We start from the raw sequence: 26,468 nt of genomic DNA, 5'->3' as shown, positions 1-26,468 counted from the left end.
TTTTAACAACCTCTCATATAGTGCTTATCACATGCCAAACACTACTTACAAATATGAACTCATGCAATCCCCATAACCAAAGGAAGTACTCTTATCACCCTATTTTAGTGATGAGAAAACTGAGGCACAGACAGGCTGTGTGCCATAAGTCAAACCAAGCCATCCGCCTCTACGTCCCAAGTTCTGGCTCTTACCCACACTATTACAACCTAAAAACACTCTCCAAACAGTGGCTTCTCAGCCTTTTTGTTTTTAATCTGCAGTCCAAAACTATCAAAAAAGAGAAGCTCCTACATTCTAGAAAGCAGATTTACTTGAAATAATTCTGTGATGCTTAGTAGATGCTGTATGACTAGGCACTCTGCTGATGCAATGGCAGTCAACTAAATTGAGAAGCCAAATGAAACATTTTCTGATGACAAGCATGATTTGTTACGTTAACCGCCCCCCCCCCCCGACCCACTAATCCACCAGAACCCTAGAACACATGGATCATTTTCTCCTGGAAAATACGCAAGGTCATTTTCATGGGATTCTATTGCTGTGAGACGGCCAATTCTTGGTGTCTACAACCTGAATACTAAGTTTTTTAATTTTTTTCTTTACAGAGTCAACTGTTCTGAAGGTCTATTCATTCCAACTATATAATTTAAGAGAATATGGCCAAGAGCTCCTGACAAGTTATTACTGGAAGGTTTTGCCTCCTCTTATTTAGGGACTGAATGAGAAGTAATGCAATTTGCCTGCATAACATTTGATCACATACTCATCCTGTTTTCTAACAGGATCAGATCTATTCCTCAGTCTGAAGCATGCCTTGTGTGATACAATCTCACATGTACTCCTCACTGGCATCTAAGTATAAACCATATCTTATTCCTTCCAGGGTACTGTTTCAGGAAAAAAATCTGTTTTAGCATTTACCCTAAATAATACGCAGTTACTGCTAAAGAGCTTCGAAGCCAACTGTGAAAACCTCACAGAGAATTCCTAAACGTGCATCAACTGGTTCCCACATTACTTTCTTTACGTGATCACTATTTAAGTTGTCATTTTAGTGAGATTTGCTATGTATAGCAGAGGTGGAAAAAGCTTTTCTGCCATGAGAAAACAAAGGCAATTACCTGTGGCAGTACTTCATCACTCCAATTACTGCTAAGCCACTGAGAAATCCTTCAAAGCTAACAGAATTCAGCAACATAAATGTCAGACACTCAGTAAATGCTGAGAAAAGCAACAGCAACCTCATTAACAGATTTTCTAAGGCTTAAGTCTTCATATAAGATAGGACACACTTTGAAACCTGGCAGCTTGGCAGGAAATAGAATGCTTATAATTGGTGGATGAAAAAGGGAAAAATCAAGGTAAGTGTTCTAGGAAAAATCTATTAAGAAACATGGAAAAGAGACTGTTCATACAAATGAAATTAACTTGGTACAAACTAGAGGACTTATGGATTTGAAAACATCAAAGAAACCCAGAATCCCAGTCGTTCTTGCTTTCACAGCATCCTGGTGCTAGCAAAGATAGCAAAATCTGGTTCCTTTTCCCATTTCAGAAGCAGAGTGAGGTCTCCCAGCCTGCTTCCCTCACGCTGGCCTCTGCGTCTTCCCGCGCTTCCGCTGTGCAGTCTTCAGCTCAAACAAATCACACAACAGAAGGACTGCGGGACAACACATTTCAGTATATGGATGGATGGAAGAAATCAAAAGGAGAGGTAAGTTCTACTGATGACACTTTTGCCTGGAAATAAAAGATCTACAAACGACTAGCTTGAGAAGGTGGTACATACGTTTCTTGCTTTAAAAGATCAGCTCTATTTACAGCAAGCTTTCCCCCCTTCTATTCTAAAAAATACGAATAAAGACTGGCTTATTTCTCTAGCATAAATATAGGAAAGGATTAACTTTATTTTTTTAAGGGAAAAAGATAGTCTTCCTTGAACTTGGAAGAAATAAAACTCCTCTAATTGTGGCTTTTGGACTAATTCCAGCATATCTGGTTTTTAGTAACTGTGGAGGGGAGAGAGGAGGGAAAAGATAACTAGTATAAGGTACAAAAGAGCACTCAACAAGCTTATTGACAACTGACAAATTAAACATCTTACTCAGGTGGTTAATGAATTCAGTTCTATAATGTAGACTGCCGCCTTTCCCATCAGTGTATAACACAGATTTTCCATTTCTTCCTTCTAACACACGCAGAGATGGAACTGACACATAGGACTTACAGGTAGACGTGCCCGGATGTGATTCCTCTGTGTGCTCCAGGCTCCAAGTATTTCGTCTATCTCTGGTTAACTTGGTCCGCTCCTACTTTGATCTCTAAACTGTATGTACCTCACATTCTCTACCTTCTGTCAGGGAACATCTGTATCACACTCATTTCCTGAAAAGCTGCTTTAATGTAGTCGGTGAAAAAATGCCAGATTGATACCACTTACTCTCGGGATTTTACCAGCAAACAATGACCCTTATGTGAACAATGTGAGAATGACTGCATCAGAGAGATGGTTTCTGAAAGACTTTAGGATGAAGTGATATAACCCCAAATTCTAGAAAGCCTTTTATTTATTTTTAAAATTTCTTTTGAGGAAGATTAGCCCAGAGCTAACATCTGCTGCCAATCCTCATCTTTTTGCTGAGGAAGACTGGCCCTGGGCTAACATCCATGCCCATCTTCCTCTACTTTACATGTGCGACGCCTACCACAGCATGGCGTGCCAAGCGGTACCATGTCCGCACCCGGGATCCGAACCAGCAAGCCCCCGGCGCTGAAGCAAAATGTGCGAACTTAACAGCTGTGTCACCGGGCCAGCTAGAAGGTCTTTTATTTTAACTCAAGTCCCAAAATAAACCACACTGGTATTCTAAGGTCAAGAGCTCAGATGTTGTTTATATCAGTTATTTTCAATTAGAAAGCCAAAGTAACACAGCACGTATAGAGAAAACTGTTTCAAGAAGGACTAATGGAACACCAAATGAAAACCGGATTTGAATTAGAAGTTGGTGACGGAAGTTGATGATTTTACCATACAAAGAATGATAACTTCCTTCTTTGTCACTGCTTCCTTCCTGTGAAGCTTCTGAGCAGGTACATCCTGAAAACAATGACACGTTGCTAAGGAAGGAGACTTTTAAAATATCTAATAAAAATATTTTCCACGTATGAAGTAGTACAATCATATAAACAGTTTCATCACAAATGACATAGGCTATTCACTAAAAATAAGATTAAATAGAACTTCAAGGGCAAGATTTTATGTTCTAGTGAGTCCTTAAAGACTAAATTCCTCCGATTAAGACAGTGTGCGTTAGGCATTGCAATATCCGCAACCGTCGGTTTACTTTTCATGCCGACAGAGTACACACAACGTGCTGCGTACAAATGCAGACTCGTCCAAGTCTGGGCAATCCCAGAAGACGTCATCATCAGAGAGGATCTCTCTCCGGGCTGAAATCTGACAAGTCTTAAGGAAGGGAAGACTTTATGTCATGATAAAAATGAGTAAGACTATCCCACCTAATTTTCACCCCTTTTCACCTTATTGAGGTTTTCTGACTTAAACAGTATTGTTTGACAATTTTTTAAAGAGTTATATTTTGTGGCTGGCTCAGTGGCATAGTGGTTAAGTTTGCATGCTCTGCTTCAGCGGCCCGAGGTTTGCAGGTTCAGACCCTGGGTATGGACCTACATCACTCATCAGAGTCATGCTGTGGCAGCCACCCATGGACAAAATAGAGGAAGACTGACACACATGTTAGTTGAGGGCCAATCTTCCTCAGCAAAAAAAAAGAAAGAAAGAAAGAAAGAAAAGAAAAAAGTTATATTTTGACAACATGAAGCTTGGCAAATGTTATGATTAAAAATTAAAAACCCCAAGTGTGGCTGAATATTAATAGTGATTAAGTGAATTCACCGTCAACATCAGATGAAACATCTCACAGGTCCCCACATTGTGGCCACGTAATCCAAACTCCATTAACAGCAAAACCAAGGACAGAATATAAGAAAGATACAAAGTAGATCAATTTTACAATTATTCTTAGAGTTACCTGAAAGGAAAATAAATAAAATGTTCTGCAACATTAAGATAAAAAGAAATCACTCTAGTCCCATTTACTCATTGCTTTTGAGTTCATGTTTAAGTGCACACTACCTCAGATATAATGGATAAAAAAACAATTGAATAGACACCTATCTTAGGTTCTTAACTATGTTTAAAACTCAGTTATCAGAATACCCAATAAAGAAGGATTTAAGAATAAGCTTGCTTTGAGGGCATTCAATTTCTCTTTTAATTTTGTCATTCAACAGCTATTAAATGTCTACTAAATGCTGGCTCCTGACCTTCTCTTTGAGAATGGCAATGGAACTGGAGGTCCTATGAGCTCACAGACTTTCCTTTTAAAGAAAAAGAGAATAGACTACTAAATTTTGGGGTGATTCTTATGCAGTTCTATCTAGATGAACGAGAGAAAACGCCTGCCAAAATTTTCCAGGGCCCTTCTAACTTGCAGTTACATGAACTCATACTGTTTTCCCTTTTTACTGTGAGAAGAAAGTAGAATGTTTTGCCTCAGAAAGTCCACGACCCGTGCTTCTGAGCATTCTCTTGAGTGACCTCACCTCGGCTTCCACCTCCTGAGAAACTAAGCTGGAAACAAGGAACGGTGATCACAGACAGGACTCAAATACGAATCGCCCATGACAAACCGGGAAAGGAAACGACAAGAAAGAAGTTTAGGAAACCACAAAAGGATACTCCACAAATACTCCAGAAATAAAGCAAAATTCAGAAACAACATGGGAACAGATTAGTTACGGGCAAGTACGGCTGGAATAGCTACAGTGATCTCCTGGACAAACTGAGCCTGGTTCTTTATAAAGAGCACTGTGCACCTGAAACAAAGGTGACGCTGGCTCTATCAGGACCAAGATCACATACTGAACGTACACCAATGTGATACACTTGATGTGCATGTAACTTGGCAGTATCCTACCATATGAGTCATTGATTAGGACCTTAGGAAAGTAGTGTGCCTGAGTTAAGACTGCAAACTTAAGAAACACACGGAAAATTTCAGTCAAAAAAACAGAAAATGTAGACCACCACATAAAAATGTTAATGGGGGACCAGCCCCGTGGCTGAGTGGTTAAGTTCTCGCGCTCCACTTCAGCAGCCCAGGGTTTCACCAGTTCGGATCCTGGGCGCGGACATGGCACCGCCCATCAGGCCACGCTGAGGCGGCGTCCCACATGCCACAACTGGGAGGACCCACAACTAAAATATACAACTATGTACCAGGTGGCTTTGGGGAGAAAAAGCAATAAAAAAAAAAATAAGGTTAACGGGCCTTGGAGCTACTGAGCTTGAAAGAAATTACGGAGGTAAGCAAAGCCGCTCCTCCCAGGCAGTCTCACCCTGACGGAGCCCTATCTTCACCATCACTGCCCCCCTCAGAGGTAAGCGCACTCAGTGCCTGTGCCATCCTTTGTCATGAAACAAAGCTAACCAGAGATCTATAAATTGGAATGACAAAATTCTCAGTTTTTACTAAATTCTAGGTCATATACGCATGTGATCCAACATCAGTCTTTTATTCACAGGAAAAGATTTTCGTTAGTTTAGCTGTCCCATGAAATGAATTTAAGAAACTTTCGTGTTACTTTGGAATTACCTAATTCAAGTTAAGACAAGAGTCTGGGTGTTTACAGATTACCAGCACAGAACATTCACGGGGTGAAAATCCTTTGCTAATTATTCACCTATTCTGGCTTATGAATTTTTTGAAACGGACTGAGGAGACACCGGTTCCGACAAAGCTGAGGAGCTGCCTCCCCCGCCGGACACGCCGGCTCCGACTGTCCCTCAGACGGCCAGGCACTCTGGCCTTGGGGCCTTGCTTGGTATCGGTTCCTTCTGCCCGGATGCTCCTCCGGATGCTCCTCCCCTATGTGTCTGCACAGGTTTCCAAGCCTTCGCTCAACATGCCTCCTCAATGATGCCACCGACCCTGACAACCTTAGCGAAAGCTGCAGCCTCCTCACTCACTGCATCAACTCTTCTACTTTTTATTTCTAACATATTCATTATATTTATCAGCAAAATAAATATATTAATTATGTTTACTATTCGTCATCTGCCTCCTCCCACTGGAATGTAAGCTCCTCAAAGTAGGAATCTTTGTCTGTCCTAGGGCAGTGCCTGGCACATAGTAGGCGTTTAAATCTTTACTGAACGAACTCACTCAAACGCAAGATGTTGCTCATAATTAGAATTACAAGAAAGAAATTTATTGTGCAACAGAAAGAGCGTTTCCAATTAAAGGAAACACCCCATTACTGCTTTCAACACAAGGACCATAAAAAGCCATGTCATTTTTTAAATGGAACAAACAGGAAAAGGCAAATTCCTCTGAAAATTGTATGCATGGTAAGTCAACATTCAGACTATCCTTTTTCAGACCCACCAATGGTCATAGCAGTGAGGGAAGGGAATCGGATTCTAGCAGGCAAAAGGATTCCAGGCTTAAGGTTTCAAGACTAACTGAACATTTTATATGTAAATCATTTTATTTTTATAACTCAAGTTTCAGATATCTATGATTTTTAAGGGTGGATTTTTAAGGCAAGAACTCTTTCTGGCAAATGACTCAAGGGACATTAGTATTTAGGGCTAAGAAATCAGTTTCTCGTATTATACGTATTAAATCTATCTAAAGTGCTTTACGACTAGAGAAGAAGAAAAGCTTATGCAGCAGCAAAAGGGATTTCAGAATACAAATCAGATTAAGCTATGGTTTAAAATCACTCAATAGCGTCTCGCTGTATTTAATAAAATTACACTCCTCCCCATGGCTATAAGACCTGGCACGATCCGCCTCTGCAGTCCTCTCTACCACGTCCCACCCAGCCTCCCCCTCGTTCCCCAGGCTCCAGAGCCACCCAGGACCCACTGCACACTTTCCTGCTCACACACAGAACTCTGCTTAGAGTGACAGACTCTACAACCTCCTCCGCCCCGAGCCCATCCTTGAGTCTCAGCTTCAACAGTACCCTTCTTGTTCCGGGGATCCACCCCCTGCACCCCAAGTCCCAAATTTATACCCCAGCTTCTTATCTGCATCTCTTAACACTTGCAATTACTGGTGTCTCCCATAAAAATCAAAGCTCCATTAAGACAAGAATAGTCTGTCTAATTTGTTAGCACATCCCCAGCCCCTAGCACAGTTTCTGTTCTATAGTGTCTACACAGTGTTGTACATGTTCAAATATCTGCTGAGTGAATGAGTGTGCACCTATCATGAGTTAATTTAAAGTCTATGAGATCAGCTGACACTTTTAATTTTATGAGCTGTAAAAAAAATAGGACGAACAGGTAAACTTGCAGTATTTTTTTTTTAATGCCAAATACGTTATTCGACTGATAGCACTGCTCACCTGTTTCAGGTTAATGTTTACCCCTACAAATAAAAATTCTCACCTGCTTTGGAGGGGTCCTCTCTCCCTTTTGGTTTTTCATCTTCCCAACTCATGAAAAGAAACTAGGATCACACAGTACTTTTGTAAAAGTCTATAGATTTGTTTTATAAAACAAAGCTACATGAACTAAATTCTCAGTCCACTTCCATTCTGTGGTTTTCCCGTGACCTGGCCATGATTATATTCTGTTTATGCTTGTAGGGTTTAAAATGACAGGAACTGTATTAGTCCCAAGTTGCTGAATTTTCATGTTCAAGTATCTGTTACACACCAGGCGCTGTGCTAACAATATTACTACTACTACACCCAGTCACCTCCACCAAACACCATACAGCATTTGTAATGAGCCAGGCACTGTTTTCTATACTTTATAAACAGTCACTCTTATATGAAGTAGATAGTATTATCATCACATACCACTGATATCATGGATAATGGAATCAAGGCACAGAGATGTTAGTAATTTGCTAAAGGTCACAGAGCTATTACACAGTAGACATGGGACGCGCACTGCAGAGTCCATGCTGTGAAGACACTCGGCAACATTATCTCACCAAAGATGACTAAGACCATACCCATAAGGGCCACACCCTTGAAAAGTCTCCAACTTTTAGTGGAAAGAGAACTGTAAACAAATATTGATAACACATTTGTGCTAAGTTTAATAAGCAGGTATGAGGTACAGAGGAGATTCGTGCTTGAGGGAGATCAAGGAAAGCTTTATGGGAAATAGATATCTTTATGTCAAAATTCAATGAAATCGTTAGTATTTATCTTCCTTCACCTCTTGGAAGCATCTGACACAATTCTATGCTCGTCTCCCGGACGCAGTATTTTCCCGGCTTTCCCCCCATCCCTCTAGTGGAGCTCTTCCTCCTCTACCCATCCCTGAAAAGTGGAGGCTCCTCAGGGCACCGTTTTAGACGCCTCAGTCTAATCACTTCAGATTCCCTCCCCACCCTGCTTCTCCTCCGAGAGTTTAAAATACCAAGTAAATGCAAACGACTCCCAAGTCTGTGCTTTCAGCTCAGGCCTCGCCTGTGCTTCAGACCCAGGAGGCCCCTGTCACAGCTTCAGTTACGCGGCCTTTCAAACCCCACGGTACTTAAACAGTACTTCAAACTTAAAGGTCAAAAAACAGTCTGACAACCTGTTCCTTACCCCATGCCGCAAGCCTCAGAGAGAGAAACCATCTCGGGCGACATGATTACAGGTGACTATTTCCTTCTTTCTGTTTCAGGCACCAGTACAAGCATTCATGGACGTTGAAAGAATTGTCAATGCTTTAAAAACGGACTCCTAAGTACACTCCTTGGATCAACTTCAATAATCCCTTAAGAACAAGAGAACGATGGACCAAAGGGAACTTAGGAAAGCAGTCGAGCTTGTAACCTTAAACTAGCTTGATAGTCTCTTCAGGATTTTTTTTTCCCCCTAATAAAAATTAACTGCAAAATATTCTCTTTGATCTGTAAAAGAAGTGAGAAACGAAAGCACTGTTTAGACCCAAAACAAGGATCGGAAAGCTCAGAAAAAGGTATCCTGTGCCACAGAGGCCACCAGAACAACTAGGAAGACGAGGTACCCTCGGAAGAAGTCGCTTTGAAAGCACGGCTTAGCGGAGCAGGCAGCGTCCGTCTTAACAAGTGGTCAGGGAAATAACTGAGGGAAAAAATAGGTGAGAGAAAATCAGGTTAGGGAGACCTAAAAACATACTTTCTTAAAGAGTGAAGGAGGTCAACGCAAGACCAAGGGAGGAACACGGGGTGACCACAGAGGGCTGGGCGGCCTGAGCCCGAGGGACATGGACGCTTCATCAGGGAAGACAGCTCCTTCCTCCCTGACTAGAAAAGTCACAGGCCACACGTCGGCACCACAGGAGACGCGAGGTACAGTGAAGCAGGACGAGGAAACAAAGAGCAGCCTGTAATCCCACCCGCAAACCACCACTGCTGATGCTCAAGTTTACGTGGAGAAGAGGAGCTTCCAAGAGGAACTCCTGGAAGAAGCAGAGCCTCCTGCGTTCACATTCACATCAATTCAAAAAGCTGTATTCACTACACTTTACCCCTGAGTTCACAAGTTTTCTTATATGTAAATCCTCCTTCTCATCTTTTAAAAAAATTATTCTTCTTTCATTTATCTTAGTGTCTTAATAAAATTAACTTTTAAAATACCCAAGTAGCATGTGGATTGCTCAGAAGAGCAGCAGAACACGTTTCTACAACAGAGCGCAGAAAGCAGCGCACATCCCCAGTGGCTGAGGGCAGTGAGGAAGCTGGGGTGAGCGGGAACCAAGAGGGAGCGGGCGGAGGGCTGGCCCCTCTCCAGGCCCCGTGGACAGCACTTAACGATCTGTAACACTGGGCTGAAGCACAAAGTTTTCATAACGTGCAGAGGCCTGCCATTATTCTTGGCTGATATTCACTCTGCCGTAGATCTCAAACCTGCTCCAATGTAGAGCAGAAAACTGAAAGATGATAACGGGCCCCCTGTGAAGTTATCATATCCACATAACAAGAAGGAACATTAGGAGAGACGATGGAAGAAAAAGAAAAGATGGGGGGAATCAGAGAAAGAATAGCAGAAAATGCCTCAAAACTGAAAGACACAAATTTCCAGAAATGAAAGCATCCCCTGAGTACCGAGGACAGCTGATGGGAAAGACCCACGCCACGTACATCACCATGAAATGCCTGAACACCAGGGACACAGAGAACACCCTCAAAACTTCCAGTGAGGGAGAAAAGAAAAAAACAAACTAACAAAACACGGTCACACAGAAAGGATCTGAACCCCTATGCCACTAGAGCATCACAGATACCAGACAGCACAGCAATGTCTTCCAAATTCCAAGGGAAAATTATTTCCAGCCTAGAATTCTGTAACACTGCCAAACTATCAACCACGTTTGTGGGCAAAATAAAGTCATTCAAATATTTCTTAGGAGATAAGCACATAAACCAAGCAAAGGGGCAACACGGGTGCCAGCCTGGGAGCAGTGGAGGGCAGTACCTGAAAGATAGTCGGGAGCTGTTCCCGATGGGAAACAGTAAAGAGGGGAGGAAGATGCAGGGCTCCAGAGAAAAAGGAAGCGACACATTTCAGCTCAGAAAATGTTACTGATAGGAATGTGACTAATATGCTGGAGCATTTGGAGAAAAACTAACAGTGGGACGTGAAAAAAAAACAGGCAAAGGTCAACCTAAACACAAGGAAGAGCAGAGCTGAGACAGATCATCTGACTAGTGGTATTTGGCAGAGGTACAAATACGAAAAAGCTGCCTGTTTTCACCAAAAATTACAACACAGCTCTGTTAGGGGCCAGCCTGGTGGTACAGCGGTTAAGTTCATGTGCTCTGCTTTGGTGGCCTAGGGTTCGCAGGCTCGGATGCTGGGCGCAGACCAATGCACCGCTCATCAAGCCGTACTGTGGCAGGCATCCCACATATAAAGTAGAGGAAGATGAGCACGGATGCTGGCTCAGGGCCAATCTTCCCCAGCAAAAAGAGAAGGATTGGCAGCGGATGTTAGCTCAGGGCTGGTCTTCCTTGGGGGTGGGGAGGAATTACAATACAGGTCTGTTAGGGGGTGGAGGGCATGGAAAGGTAGGGAGTGCAAGGTGGAGGAGCTAAGTTCTAATGTATCCCCACAAGAAATCACCAGGCCAAACACGGGGGAAAAAAAGGACTAACAACACATCAAATGATTCAGAAACATGAAGATGAGGCCTGAGGAAAAAGGAAAGTAACTGAGCGGCTGCCTCTAAAGAATGAGACTAGAAGGTGGGGAGACTAGAGGCAATTGTTTTGTTTTTTTCTCTTAGAATTCTTTTAGTACTAGCTGACTTTTTAAACCATACAGAACATGAATTATTTTGATAAAAACAAAAAGGGAAAAAATAGCAACATTTAAAATTTGCCATTTTTCTCTCGGCATTTTTCAAACCTCACATTGCATCTGGTATATCCATAGGGGTATACCCAGGCCCCCAGATGGCTTGCTGGGCAGGAGGGGGCAGGGAAATTGACTCTGGGCCCTAACTCAGCACTGACTGAATCACGATTTCCGCAGGAGTGCTCTATAGATTTAAAAGACCTCAGGAGCCAGCCCTGATGGCCCAGCGGTTAAAGTTCGGTGCTCTCACCGCTTCATCAGCCAGGGTTTGTTTCCCAGTCTCAGAACCACACCACCTGTCTGTCAGTTGCCATGCTGTGGTGGCGGCTCACATAGAAGAACTGGAAGGACCTACAACTGGGATACACAGCTATGCACTGCGGCTTTGGGGAGAGGGGGAAAAAGAGGAAGACTGGCAACAGATGTAAGCTCAGGGTGAATCTTTCCCAGCAAAAAAAAAAAAAAAAAAAAGGCACCTCAGGCAATTCTTATCATCCAGCAAGTTGGAGAAATGCTGACTAGTACTGTATACTGGGATCAAAACTCAGGGTGGACTTGGTTTTCTAAATCAGGTTTCCTTATAACAGCCAGTGGAAGTTATTTTTGTAAAACTAACAATATCATTAGAGCAAACACAGCATGTTCCAATCATTAACAATTAAAACACCCCCCCACACACAATTCATATACTGTTGTTCAAATGTTCAAATAATGCAGAAAATAGGTTTATTCAACTTAAGCAACTATCTGTTGCAAATACCTTGTTCAATTTCTCTAAGGATCCTGACATCCTCTGGTTTTTGTCCAATCACAAAGTTGAACAGTCCCTCAATTTTCCACTGTTCATGTTCTGGAAACATGGTTTCCATGTTCACCCTTCCAGTGTATATTCCTTTTCCTATAAGATACCTTGATCATCTTCATTTACATAAATATCATAAAATACATAGCTCTTTACATTCTTGAAAACGCTCTACCGTAATGATCTTATTTTAACTTATTATCTTAAAATGCTACTAATAATTTGAGTATGTACTACACACTAAGCATCATCTATTTATCTCGTTGCTCATCACAACAGTCTTACCAGGTAGGTATTGTTAATTCTGTGGCACATCTGAAGAAACTGAGGGTGAGGAGATGAAACGCTTGTAAATGACGAGGCCAGATCCAAACCCCAGTCTGCCTTCAAAGGTCCCGCTCCTTCTAAAGCACCAAGCCGCCTCACTCGCGCCAGCACGAGACTTTGAGATCATCTAGTTGTCCACCCCACTTCCTTTTTTGGGTGAGAAGTTTAAGGTGCAAACCTTTGAAGTGAGTCACCTAAGGGGAAGAATTAGGCACGGCTAACATTTATTGAGCCCTAACTATGCACTGGGCTCTAACGAGCGCTTTAACACGCACTGCCTCCCTGAATCCTCACAGCAGTCCTACGGTAGGTATTGTCCCCGTTTTACAGGACAAACTAAAGTGAGAGACAGGTTAAGTAACTTGCACAAGGTTACACGGCTGGCAAGCGGCAGAGCCAGGATCTGACACCCAGTCTGTCCGACTCCAAAGTGCACGCTCTTAGCCAGTGTGCTCAAGCATCCTCAAGGTTTAGGGTCCACGTCTCCTCTGAATGCCCACACGGTTTTATTCTTGTAATTAAAAGTGCACACATCAAGTGTGGACCTTTCCTGGATCCTGATTCAAACAAATTAACTGCTAAAAAAAGAGACCAACGGGAAAATTTGTGCACCGACTGGTTGCTTGATGATATTAAGGAATGCATTTTTTCCCTAAGGTGTGATAACAGTATCGTGGTTATGTTAAAAACAAGTCCTTATCTTTCAGATACATACTGAAGCGTTTAGAGATGAAATATGTCTGGGATTGGATTCAAAACCATCTGAGAGGTAAGGGTGGGGTGTAGAACAGGACTGCGCTGTGCTAGCTGGCAGCAGAAGCTGGCTGAGGGGTACACGGGTTCATTATTTTCTCTACCGCTGTAAATGTCTGAAATTTACAATTAAGAAAAATGCATGACAAAAAAGACTGAGGAAAACCAGGATATAAACAGTATTTGGGAAACAACTGTGAATGACTTTTTCCCACTCTACTTTTTTGTATTTTTCACATTTTCTGTATTACTTTTATGACAGAAACCATAGAATAAGCTATTTAAAGAAATTCTCTATCTTCTCTAAACAGGCAGAGCAAGACTGCCCATAATCTACTGCGGTCAAAACATTATGAGAGGGGCCGGCCCCGTGGCCGAGTGGTTAAGTTCGCACACACCACTGCGGTGGCCCAGGTTTCGCCGGTTCAAGTCCTGGTTGCAGACATGGCACTGCTCATCAGGCCATGTTGAGGTGGTGTCCCATATGCCATAACTAGAAGGACCCACAACTAAAAATACACAACTATGTACCGGGGGGCTTTGGCAGAAAAAGGAAAAATAAAATCTTTAAAAAAAAAAAAACATTATGAGGAAAGCATTTCCCATCTCTTTATCAGTTAACTACTTTTCACCCACTTTTAGAAATGCCACTTTGTAAGGACAAGTATGATCTTTAAATATAAACTAACCAAGAGTATAAAGGCACATAAGGGAGAAACAAATTAGAGATAGATTTAACAAAAATAATAATACACGTCCTGTTGATAGTTAGGCCGAGTTTGGATCAAAGACCTTGAATGTGTAATCTGACCTTCCTCAGAGTCTTACGGGCCACCGGATAGGGATGTCCTCAGCCTGTGGTATGGTCAGGTGAACCCTAGGGACAGCCACAGCTTCCGGGCCAGGTGTCTTTGGTGAGCCGCCCCCAGTTTTCCCCCATGAAATAAGTATTTCCGCATGTGCCACGATATGAAAAAAGTTTGGGAAGTACTGGTTTAAGCTAGACCTGCCTTGACCATGACCCAGAAGCTGAATAAAGTATAACGATCGGCATCAGTACAACAGAATCTCTTTAAAATGCTGGTATGGAAAAAAGCATTCACACCCATGATATAGGTCTGTACCACTGATTTCTAATATTTTTTTCTATCTGCACTCTCTGCCATGCCCCACTTAGGAAATCTTAGGGTATATTCAGCACCATTCAAGAAGTAACTTCCAAATATAAATGTTAGCTCAGTGACATAAGGTTAAATTCTGGGGACAAGAGCAGAATCCTGGTTCTCCATGCCAATGCTAAATGTATTCAAGATAAGTCTGAGATAAATTCCACTCCTTAAGAAAGAGAAGTACCAAGGTGTCAAGTGTCAGTGGAAAATCTTTACAGAATAGAAGCTTAGAGTTGTAAGGATCTTCTTTGAAAAGACAAAAAACTAAAGCCAAATTACTTGCTCAAGTTCACAAGGGCGCGGCTGAACTGGGACTAGTCCCCAGATGTGCTGGCTCCGAAGGGCACTGTCCAGGAGGCCTCCAGGGCGCTCCCGCTAACTGCTCCTTTGAATCTGTCTCAAACCGTAAAATAATAGCCAGGCACTTCCTGCTCTTCAGGGCACTGAGTCTCTGGTTAATCTGCAACTAGCAAACCACTGTTGAAGAAGCCAGAATGTACCTTGTGCCACCAATTAACCTTAAATTGGTGATATTTAAACACAAGTTCCTTTATTAGTGAGTCCTCATGTATATCTGTGAAATAAAAAGGAGGCTTTGTTCTTGCATAGATCAGGAAATATCCTTCCTTAAAATAGAATTATCAAGTTCTTTATATAGTAATTTGGGGGGGGCACATTTTCTCATATACCAAAATCTATGTGAATGAAATAAGCCATGTCTGTACTCTATAAGAATGAAGACACCACTAGACACCAATAACAGAACCTCCTTCCTTGTACTGAGAAAACAGTCGAGATAAGACGAGCCCCCAACTAAAAAGAGAATGTGAGATTGGTGCAGAAGTGGAAAAATGAACTGCCTAAAATAGGATCAATCGAAGGAGGAAGGGGAAGAAGGCAACGTAGCATTAAAACGCAAAAGACAGTCATCATATTTGCATAAATTCTTGTACACTCAGAGAGCAACTTTACTTTAAATCACCAAGTGCCTCATCTCAGAGGAGAAGCATCAAGGAAGCTGTAAGTTCTGTACCCATATTAACTAAAGCTGTACCGTGACACCAAGCAAACAAAAACTTTGAATTCTTCAAATTGCTCTTACAAAGTTTCGACAAGAAGGTACTAAAGTTCCTTCTTCAGAAAAAAGTGACCAGGGTTTTTATTCTCAGGCACTACAGTGTGTGCCTTGGGTTAACCTGAAATCCAAGAACACAAGGTCTGTGTCACTAGCAATGACATGTGAGTTGGTTCTTCATTTTGTTTCCTGCCACAGAAGGCCAATTCTGCAAGAACAGGTGTCATTTCTTGAATGCAATTAAGGACAGGTTAATATAGCAACAGGTTTTCCCAGCCCCTACACAAAACCATAAAAGTACTACAAAACATGTTTGTAATTAATGTAACGATAAGAATTTAAGTCCTGATGCCCAAATTTCAGTCTTTGTTAAAGGAGTCTGCATGTGCCTAAGGAACAAGTGATGTGCAACTGGTTAATTAGTGAAATTACAACCTGCATCTGGAGCCTATCAGTAAAAGGTAAGAATTATTTTAGGGTGGAATTTCTCAACTTTTATAGATCTATGTCTTACCTGTGAATTTGCAGGGGAAAAAAACAAAAGGAGATCTGTTTCCCAACTTTCCTTGGAATTTTTTGCAGCTATATCCCAAACACCTGTCTTATTACAGAAACACACACAAGCCTTCTTTCCCACTCTACAAATACATTTACTCTTACCTGCACTCTTCCAATTCAAAAGTTCAGACACGTTCTAACACATGTCTATGATGCACTTCAGCCATCTAATGAATGTGAGTTTACTCTGTGCCAGATATGGGGACAAAAAAATGAATAAGTCCTTAACGGACTCACAGTTCATAGCAGCTGCCAATGGTACATCTTGACCTGTACAACTCGAAATCAATTCAAACTCAACGGACAGTACAGGAAGGGAAAAAAGACCACTGAATAAAGCATAGCCTCATTACTGGCCGCCTAGATTGAAGCATCCTAGCTGATTCCCCTGCTATCAAAGCCCTCTCCTGTTCAATCTGTCCTGCATTCAACTGCCAGATTCATTTCCAGAATTCCACTTTCAAAGAGTCTCTCTCCTGCTCAAGAAGCTTCAAAGACTCTTTACTACTCATCACACGTAGTTCAAACTCTTCTTCAACTTGAAGTCTTCTACAAGCTAGGCTCCCCTTACCTGCTCAACCTTATTACATGCCCAATATGGCTCCTTCTGCCAATTCCTTTTGGAGGGGTAGGATGCAAAGCTAATTCCACTACCTACTCGAACTCCTCAGGCAGCCGTCATTCTAAGCGGTCTTAAAAAATTGTTTCCTCTATGTCAGCACAAATACATTACTTTTCTGAACACCCTTTCAGAACTCGGCACTAGCTTTCTTCTTAACAAATGGCAGGTACGTCCCACGGTATTTTTAACATTACCATCTCAAGCAGATGTTCGTCTTCCCAGTCACCCCTTAGCGAAACGAGAGGGAATCGCTTGCAGTTTGGGCATGAGAGTTTCAACACTGCACCTTAAGACAGGGGAAGAGGGTAAGATAGGGAGAGCAGGTTTGGGGCAGTTCAAACTATGGAGGGGAAAAATGAAGGAAACAGAAAGGGGAAGGTACTTCGTCTGTGCTCTGTACTTTGTCTTTCCTTCGGAAGTAGGGGAAAGGGTAGGGGAAGAGAAGACTTCAAGAAATGACTTCTTGAGGAAGGACAGAGAAATTCAAGGTGTTTCCTAGGTGGGAAATACGAGCTGGGGCCCCTGAATAACAGGAGGGCTCCTCATCATCCCTGGGAAAGAAGAACAGGTTACAACGTGAAACAAAGCGGCTGGGAGCCCGGAGGTGAGAGGTGGAGAGACTAGAGAGATCCGAGCATCTCCGAAGGTCGAGCGACAGGGAAATGAGAGGGGCCACGACGCATCCCTGAGGGGACTGGCTGAACACCGGGGATGCGGTTGCCAATAGGGACGAGGTAGGCGTCCAAGAAGGCTCCGGGCTAACGTTTACGGGGCATCGCTTCCACGGGGGGCGCGGGGGCGGGGAGGTGTTTTTGAGTAGGACCGTCTCCCAAAGGGAGAAACGGTTTCCCAGGGCAGTGCTCTCTGAGAACGCAAATCTTGGCGACGCGAAGACGTTAAACGTTGAGAGACTGACATTGCCCAGCCCCAGCCCGGCTTCCCAACGCACTCACCGCGTCCCCTCCAAACACCACCGCTCCAGCTGCAGATACCGGCCTGCGCAGCCGCACTTAGCGCGCACCGACCCCACGTGACTCGGCCCAGGCCCCGCCCAGCCCACGTGACCGACAGACCCCGCCCACTTCCTCCTCCCTCTATCATTCTTCTGCACGTGGTCTTGGCTCGCTCCTCCCTTCCTGGCAAGATGGCGGCGCCCGCCTGCAGTGCTGCGGGCCTCTGGGTCCGGCGTACCGGGTGGCGTTTTGGGAGTCTCTTCACTCTCAGCCCAAAGCCGTTTTGTTCCGCCGCTGCTGCCTCTAGGCCCTTGGATGCCCAGCGATTAGCGGAGAGGCTCCGAACCCAGAAACAGGAACAAAAGACGAAGAAGGAGCCGGTGAGTCCGGAAGGACCACAACTCCCAAGAGGCAGTGCGCTCACTGGTCTCCCAGGCGGGGAGTGAGGTAGGAGGGTCCTCTGATAGATACCAAGTAACTGTCGAGGACTTGTGGTGGGACGATGGGGAGACAGCGGAGAGGAGAGGTCGGTAGGGTACGGTGTGTTCCTATGGGCCGGGTCTTTGGCTCTTGCCACGCTCGTCCTGAGCACCACGTGGATACAGGTAAGACGGACGGGCACCCCTGCTCTCACATTCCTCGGGGAAGGCGCGAGCCTCGTGCAAAGATCCGGGCATTCCCTACCCAAATTCTCATCCAGACTTAATCAAGGTTTTTCCCACCAGGCATTTCCCGTCGCTGCTCTCTCCTCGTAGGTGCCCACAAACCCTGTTCAGCGGAGAGTGCAAGAACTAGTGCGGTTCACACAGCAGCTGCAGCGGGTCCACCCCAACGTGCTTGCTAAGGCGCTGAGTCGAGGGATTATCCACCAGGACAAGGACCTTCTGGTCATCAATAAGCCCTACGGTCTCCCTGTGCATGGTAAGGACCGCTTGGGAGAGGGAGGGCCTGCTGCTGCTCTCTGTTGCAGCTGGGGCGACTGACAGTTACCTTTGGGCTTTCGGAAGCCTTGCGTTCAAAATAATTAAAATTTGTGGAGTACTGTCCTATATAAGGCACTACTGGAGACAGAGAGAGAAATAAGACAGTCCCACCTTCCAGACGTTTGCACTTGGCACTGATTTGTGGAATGCACTGTGTGCAGACCTCCACAGGGACTGCTATAGAGAAGTTCAAAGGCTGTGTGGTTCTTGTCTTCGGGTTATTTTCCATCAAAACTGGGAAAGAGGAAATAACATATAAAGAAACTATATTTGGGGATGGTGTGTGTATGTGTGTTGGAGTATACCTAACAAAACCCCGGAGTGCCAAGAATTTAATGGACACGTGAATGTTTTTGAACAAATGTTGAGTGTAGTTGTCAGACAGCTGGAGTGAGTCAGGAAAGACTGATAGAAAAAGATGCATTTGTGGAAAGGGTTTTGCTGAGGGAAAAGGCATATTTTAGCTAGAAGAAGAGTGCCTTTTAGGGACATATGGAGAAGGTTGTGCATAAAGGCAGGGAATTAAATCAGACATGGCCGAGCGCTTTGTGGGTTTCTTTCTCTTTTGATCCTCACAATAATGTCTTGCTTTCCCATTCCCCATGAGATAATTATTGGCCACATATTTACATTTTATAGATGACACAACTGAAAGTGGGAAAGATTAAGTAATCTGCCTGAGGTCAGTGGCTAGTTAGGAGAGTACATAGAGTAGAACCCAGGACCGCCTCACCGCGAAGCCCATCCTCGTAGCTCTTCTCTAAGGCCTCAGGAGGACCTCACGGTCTTGCATTTCTCTAGGGTTTACTTGGCAAATTCTCAAACCTTTGTTTATTTAGTGAAATATCAGACCTCCTCATTTTAATTGCTGATTTTAGTGTGAGTATATAAGTAGATTAAAAAAATATATATGAGGAAAAAGCTGCATGCTCTAGGACAGCACTTCTCAAGCTTCTTAAACTTTAATATGCATACGAGTCACTTGGGCATCTTGTTAAAATGCAGATTTTGGTTTAATAGTCTGCATCTGGGGCCTGAGAGTCCTTTCTAGCAAGCTCCCTGAGCATAGCGATGTTGCTAGTCCCTGGACCACACTTCGGTAATAAGGATCTAGAAAGCATTGTCAGTTAATCCAGTAAGGGCTTTTTCCCCAAGTAGAGTCCTTTGGTGGGATCCTTTCCTGGTGACTCAGACTTCTGGCTTTTCCCTCCTTAGGTGGCCCTGGGGTCCAGCTCTGCATCAGTGATGTACTGCCCATCCTGGCAAAGATACTTCATGGCCACAAGGCAGATCCCCTTCATCTGTGCCACCGGCTAGACAAGGAAACTACAGGCGTAATGGTGTTGGCTTGGGAGAAGGAAGTGGCACACCAAGTCCAAGAGTTGTTTAGAACCCGTCAGGTGGCAAAGAAGTACTGGTATGAAGCCCATTGATGGTGGCGGAGGTGGTATAAATGAAGACATCCCTTTCATCTATCCATCCATTCATACGGCAGGAACTCCTTTAATAGAAGGCACTGTCCGAAGACCTGTGGGCAGATGAAAAGCATAGGAAACAGATTTGGTGCTTAGAATATTAGAGTCTCACAGAATACTGGCTCCTAATTATGGCTGTGCATAAAAATTATTGAAAATTAATTATACAAATAAAACATGATTTCATTCCTGTGGTAAAACAGTCAAACAACAAAGATAAAGCAGAAAACTACTCGAGAATCCACCCGCTCTGTCATTCTAGTCCCTTCCCTTGCGGTAGTTTGGTTTTTATTCCTCTGGTCCTTACTCAATGTATTTATACCGTGTCTAGTACATACAGTATGTGTGTATATGTGTGTATATCTACACGGACACATACATAAGTGTATATATATCATGTTGCACAATGTATGTTGTACTTTGTTTTCCCACTTAACTCTATGTCTTGGCAATCTTTCCATGTTAGTGCATATAGGTTTACCTCAGTTTTTTTAATACAAGAAAGATACATGAGCAAAAATGCCTGTCCTCCATCTACTCAGTTTCCTTCCCCAGAGGCCATCACTATTACTACTGTCTTGTGTAAACTTCCAGAGTTACCCTGGGCCTGTAGCAGCATAGTATCATATGGCAGCATATTTTGCCCTGCTTTGCTCTTGCTTTTCTCACTTGGGCAGTATACCTTGGAGAACATTTTGTCTTGTGCATTTAGAGCTATCTCCTTTTTAATGGCTCTATAGTATTCCACTGTATGGCTGTGTCATAATTTCCTTACTGATTCATGTTTAGGTAATTTCCCATTTTTCAGAGCCTATTGAAAAGAATATGTGAGTATATCTTTAAGACAGATTCCTAGAAGTGGAATTGCTGGGATGAAGGGTACAGACATTTAAAATTTGAATAGTTACTACCTGATTGCTCTCCAAAATGGTTATGTCAGTTTTTACTCCCACTAGCAGTGGTGAGTGTCCACCTCCCCTTATGCCAGATCAATGCAGTTGCAAAGGTTTGCCACCCTGATGGGTAAAAAAATATTTTATTTTCTATTTCCCTGTGTACTAGTGATATTGACTGTCTTTTCGTGTTTATTAGCTGTTTGAGTTTCCCTTTCTGTGAACAGACTGTTTATTTCTTTTGCCCATTTTATATTAGGTTGTTTATTGCTTTCTGTTGGATTTGTGAGTATTCTTTTTATATTTTGATTGTTAGTCCTTTTTGTACTACAGATTTTGCAGCTACTTTATTTTGGGAGCCTTTAAAAAATCTATATGCTTGAGACCCACCCACAGAGGTTCTGATTCATAAGTCTAGTGGGAGTGGGGATTGAGCATCTGTATTTTTTTTAAAGCTCCACAAGTGACTCTGATGGAGAATCAGGTTTAAGAACCACTGTAATAAATGATTACAGATAATGGGGGAAGTGTAGCACAGTAGCTAAGAGCTCAAAAAGATTGGCGTCCAACTCTCAGCTGTGTCATTTACCAGTGTGGGACCTTAGGCAAGTTAGTAAACTTCTCTGAGCTTTTTCTTCAGGAAGATGGGAATAATGGAGTTGATGAGAGAGTTAAGTGAGACAGTGCATGTAAAGTGTTTAACAGAGTGCCTGGCTCATAGTGAAGGCTGAAAGATAGAAAAATCAAGACGATTATGTATACAAGTATGAAATGTAAGTCTATAAGAGGTGTTATGTTATTTGTGAAAATTGTTCATGAAAGTTCAGAATTGGTAGCCATTCTCAGGATCAGGCTTCATGGAGGAGTTGAAATCAGTTAACTGGGTCTTGATGAACGAGTAAGATCTGGTAGACGAGATGGAGAAATTGTTCTAGGTTGTGAGAATGGCACATATGAAAGAGTAGGGCATACAGTCCAGTTGGGAGTGGGGTTGGGGGCAGATAATGCTGGAGAGGTAGGCCGGAACCTCGTGAACGATGGTCTTGAACACCAGGCACAGGACGTGGAAGGTAGAAATAGAACACAGCAGGCAGCCGAGGAGCGTTTGCTGACTTGCCGTGAGAGCACCTTGTTACATTGCAGTCATTTGTGAGAGTCTTCTTACTAGACTTCGAATTCCTTGAGAGCAGGGATTTTTGTCTTGTTTGTCTGTATGGAGCTGATACCTGCCTAAATCAGTGCCGGTTTACATTCAGTAAACATGTACTGACTGAACATTTTTGAGCAGTTGTGGTATTTCATTAGGAAGAGTGATCTAGTAGTTACGGCTCAGTTTAAGTTTCATAGAATATATCAGATAGCTGCACAAACTGCTGCCAACCTGAAGTGGGGTGTCCAGGGTATGAGATGTTACATCTGTGTGGCCGTGGGTCCCTTGTTCAGTGATTCTGTGGCAGGCCACCAGGTACCCAGGAGGACTCCTCCATGACTATCCTGGAAGAGGCATAAACGTGAGGACAGATTAAACAGCCTTCTCCCTGTCTGAGGTGATGAAGGGACACCTCCAACAAAAGTGATTTGGACTGAGTTCCCAAGTTGTGGTTCTGGGCCCTGTGACTCCTTTGAGCACAGTTACTCCCTGTTTTATCTACTTGGCAAATCGGGCAGGATTGGTCCTGTGAATTCTTCACTCAGTTCATTTATTTATTTATTCATTCATTTCCTATGCAATTAGAACTTACCATCTTTTGTTATTTAAATCAGAAAAATAGGATGTAAAACCTTATTACCCTAATTTTATTTTAAACTATACATACTCTTTTACTCTTTTTTTTTTTTGGTGAGGAAGATTGTCCCTGAGCTAACATCTATGCCAGTCTTCCTCTATTTTGTATGTGGGATGCCACCACAGCATGTCTTGACAAGCAGTGTGTAGGTCTGCACCCGGGATCTGAAACCGCAAACCCTGGGCCACGGAAGCAGAGTATGTGAACTTAACTGCTATGCCACCAGGCTGGCCCCTATACATACTCATTTTTAAAGGCCGGAATTAAAGACCATGTTATTAATAAAATTATTTTGTTTGTCTATTTTTTTCCCCAAATATTCTACCATTAGCATATAGCACTTAGTAGTAAAAAGGTTATATTTATAAGAATAGTATCAAGCGCTCAGGCTAAGCACTATACCAAGAGATCATTCAAGACCCTCTGGTCTTAAGAACTGACCACAGTAGTGCAGAAGCTCCAGTGTTAAAACCTGTGAGTAGCCAAATTCGAGGAGCGCCTCACTCATCTCTGTGGCTGAAGCAGGGGTCTATGTGTCGCCTAGGGCCATCACTGTGCGCATCCCGGTGCCCTCAGCAGGAGTCGTGGACATCCCCATCATTGAGAAGGAGGTGCAGGGCCAGCAGCACCACCACAAGGTGAGTGAGCCACCTCCTGGGGTGGGTTTTCTCCTCTTCCTTTGAAATCACATCTTGATTTCTTTGGCTTCAGATGACGCTGTCCCCGAGCTACCGCATGGACAGTGGGAAAATGGTGAGAGTACGGATGAACCGCAACGCACATGTGGCTGTGACTCAGTACCAGGTGCTGAGCAACACTCTCTCCTCCGCCCTCCTGGAGCTCCAGCCTGTTACTGGTGAGGTGCCACCATTCTGCAGTGGGATGGCAAAACCCCAGTGCTGCTCAGCTTTGTCCAGGGTCTTTTGCTGGGCTCTGCCCCTCTACTGAGCAGCTCTTGTGGTGGGGATGCTGGGGTTGCAGCTGACTTGTTCGAGAGTGTGCTTCTGGTGCTGATCTGGGGCTCGGAACTCCACTAGGGATGACTGTTAAAACACTAGGTAGCAGAAGGATATAAACAGTTTGCTTACATTTATTTAGAAATTTGCAAAGTGGTTTCTCAAAAAATTAAGCATAGAATAACCGTATGATTCAGCTGTTCTACTCTTGGGTAAATACCCAAAAGAATTGAAAGCAGGGATTGGAAAAGAGACTTGTACACCAGTGTTCATAGCAGCAGCATTCACAACAGCCGAAAGGTGAAAACAACCCAAATGTTCGTTGACAGATAAATGGATAAACAAAATGTGGTATATCCATACAATTTATTGTATTATTCAGCATTAAAAGAAGGTAATTCTGATACATGCTACAACGTGGTTGAACCTTGAGGACATTATGCTAAATGAAATAAGCTAGACACAACAGGACAAATATTGTATGATTCTGTTTATGTAATCTTCCTAGAATAGTCAAATTCATAGAGACAGAAAGTAGAATAGTGGTTACCAGGAGCTGGAGGGAGAAGGACATGGGGAGTTAGTGTTTAATGGGGACAGAGTTTCAGTTTGGGGTGAAGAAAAAGTTCTGGAGGTGGATGGTTGCACAACAATCTGAATGTACTTAATGCCACTGAGCTGTACACTTAAAAATAGTTAAAATGGTAAATTTTATGTTATGTATATTTTGCTACAATAAAAAATAAATGTGCAGGGCCAGCCCCGGTGGCCTAGTGGTGAAGTTTGGCACACTGTGCCTCAGCAGCCTGGGTTTGGTTTCTGGGCGTGGACCTACACCACTCACCTGTCAGTGGCCATTCTGTGGCGTTGGCTCACATACAAAAAGAGGAAGATTGGCAACAGATGTTAGCTCAGGGCGAATCTTCTTCAGCAAAAATAAATAAGCAAATAAATGTGCAAAGCAATAGTGTTAAGTGTTATATAACAAAATTATTTAAAAACAAAAAGCTTGGCAATGGTGCACACCAAGCTGCTGCTGCTGGCTGTCTGTGGTGGAAGGAGAGTCATGAGTGGGAGGGGGCTTAGAGGCTTCCCAGTACTGATGATGTTTACTTTCTAGTAGCTTATCATTTGTTCTGTTATTCTCTATCCTTCTGGTAGTTGGGGCTTTGCCAGCTATACTGTGCTTTGATGTAGTATGATTAGAACCAGAGGCCGCCAGTGGTATTGTTTCTGTAGCTATTCATAAGTTTTCTGATTTTTTCAAAGGGATAAAACATCAGCTTCGAGTTCACCTGTCATTTGGGTTGGATTGCCCAATCCTTGGTGACCACAAGTACTCGGACTGGAATAGGCTGGCCCCCCAGGTAATACTGGTTTGACCCAATATGCAGCAGAATAAGGGGGGAACTGACTCTTTCCCCTGGTTGAAACCCTGAGGATCGTCTTCAGACATGGTGCTATGCTAGTTCTCTAACTTATAGAGAGGTTCAGAAGTGGTTAGCTGCTGTCCTCTGGGAGCTGCATGATCTATTAGCAGACCTTTCTGCTTCATTTCTTTAGTCCCAGATTTTGTTAGGAGGCTGTGGGCAGGGCGAGGAGACTTCCTGAAGGCTCAAAGCAGCCTTTCATGCTACTGCTAAAGAGCAATGGTGGAAACTTTTGTATTTTGATGTTACAGCCCGTTCTCTTGGGAGGCCAGAGAATCAGCCACTAAGAGCTTCCCCGGTGTTGTGGTTTTTCCCTTACCAGGGTTCTGAACCCTTCCAAGAAGTGCCCCACAGCAGTCTCTCCATTACTACGTCTCCCAGGGGTTAGTGCTGCTAAGTGGAAGTCTTCTGACCCTGTCTTTGCTCAAGGGTGAACCGTTGGCCTTGCACTCAGGAGGCTGTCTTGTCTTTGTATAGAAGCTGTCTGTTGGCACCCTGAAGAAGCTGGGGCTACAGCAGTCCAAGGCTCGCCACATCCCCCTTCACCTGCACGCCCGCCAGCTGATCCTGCCTGCCCTGGGCTCCAGGAAGGAGGAGCTCAACTTGGTCTGCAGGCTTCCTCGCTACTTTGTACGTTCCCTGAACCGTCTGGGCTTAGAGATTCCAAGTCAGGATCCAAATGGGAACGATGATGCTGGACATCTGGGAGCACAGTAAAGACCGTTGGGCTGTTTGGCCTGTAAATTTTTCTCTTTGTTTAATGGATTCTGGTAACTTCTCACTTGAGACAGACTCCAGAAGAGCCAGCCAGGTATGATAAGTTGAAGAAACCCAGCTGCTTCTCCTTTTATTGGAAACTAAAGTCTGTTTACTGATACTTTGGCCCCACACTGGAAGAGCCTGCGGAAGTCTTCCTGCCTTGGGGCCCCCTTGCCGAGATGGAGGAGAGCCCAGGACCAGGTAGACTGGGTCAGTAATTGGAAAAGGAGAACTAAAGCACAGGATCTGTGATCAGGAACTGTTTCCATCTGACAATAAAGCTTGATCTATCAGGAAGGTTCTCTCCTGTGGCTGGAAAGAGCATGATGGTTCTCTAACGTAGAGAGAAATCCGGAAGTGGTTAGCTGCTGTCTGCATGGAGCCACAGGAGCTATTGCAGACCTTTCTGCTCCGCTCGTGTCGTCCTGGGTTTTAGAGGCCCCTTGGTAGGGTGCAGGGATCCTCCCCAGCTCCGGCACGGGAGCCTGACTGCACTAGTGACGGAGCCGGGAGGGGGTGCTGATAAGCAAGGAAAGCAGGTGTG

At 43.7% G+C, this 26,468-nt stretch overlaps 2 protein-coding genes across 6 annotated transcripts in view; one reads left to right on the top strand and one right to left on the bottom strand.

Annotated features, from left to right (window-relative positions):
• Window positions 1-17,721, bottom strand: part of FAM118B (family with sequence similarity 118 member B) — a 42,336-nt gene extending 24,615 nt beyond the window's left edge. For 2 of the 5 annotated variants that reach the window (XM_046684593.1, XM_046684598.1), the window contains exon 1: window positions 17,642-17,721. The gene's annotated coding sequence lies outside the window, so the exon portion shown is untranslated. Of the gene's footprint in view, window positions 1-3,031; window positions 3,101-12,469; window positions 12,680-16,882; window positions 16,968-17,641 lie in introns of those variants that run through there. The other 3 variants (XM_046684594.1, XM_046684595.1, XM_046684597.1) reach the window with 3 other exon arrangements.
• A 93-nt stretch (window positions 17,722-17,814) lies between these two features.
• On the top strand, window positions 17,815-26,221 carry RPUSD4 (RNA pseudouridine synthase D4). Its single transcript, XM_046637605.1, has 7 exons — window positions 17,815-18,021; window positions 18,397-18,562; window positions 19,840-20,041; window positions 23,324-23,417; window positions 23,491-23,635; window positions 25,005-25,102; window positions 25,643-26,221. The coding sequence occupies exons 1-7, from the start codon at window positions 17,833-17,835 to the stop codon at window positions 25,880-25,882; spliced, it is 1,134 nt and encodes a 377-aa protein (XP_046493561.1). The 5' UTR covers window positions 17,815-17,832; the 3' UTR covers window positions 25,883-26,221.
• The last annotated feature ends 247 nt before the right edge of the window (window positions 26,222-26,468 follow it).

The sequence above is a fragment of the Equus quagga genome, chromosome 14, assembly GCF_021613505.1.
Source record: "Equus quagga isolate Etosha38 chromosome 14, UCLA_HA_Equagga_1.0, whole genome shotgun sequence".
In the NCBI taxonomy this organism is placed as follows: Eukaryota; Metazoa; Chordata; class Mammalia; order Perissodactyla; family Equidae; genus Equus; species Equus quagga.
The sequence above is the reverse complement of the archived record's forward strand: the minus strand, read 5'-3'. Positions and strand labels throughout refer to the sequence as shown.

Bases quoted from the DNA above. Each gene is read 5' to 3' on its own strand.
- RPUSD4 (XM_046637605.1), top strand. From the start codon at position 17,833: ATGGCGGCGCCCGCCTGCAGTGCTGCGGGCCTCTGGGTCCGGCGTACC. The intron at 18,022-18,396 runs GTGAGTCCGGAA...CTCTCCTCGTAG, and splicing joins AAAAGACGAAGAAGGAGCCG to GTGCCCACAAACCCTGTTCA. The intron at 25,103-25,642 runs GTAATACTGGTT...GTCTTTGTATAG, and splicing joins GGAATAGGCTGGCCCCCCAG to AAGCTGTCTGTTGGCACCCT.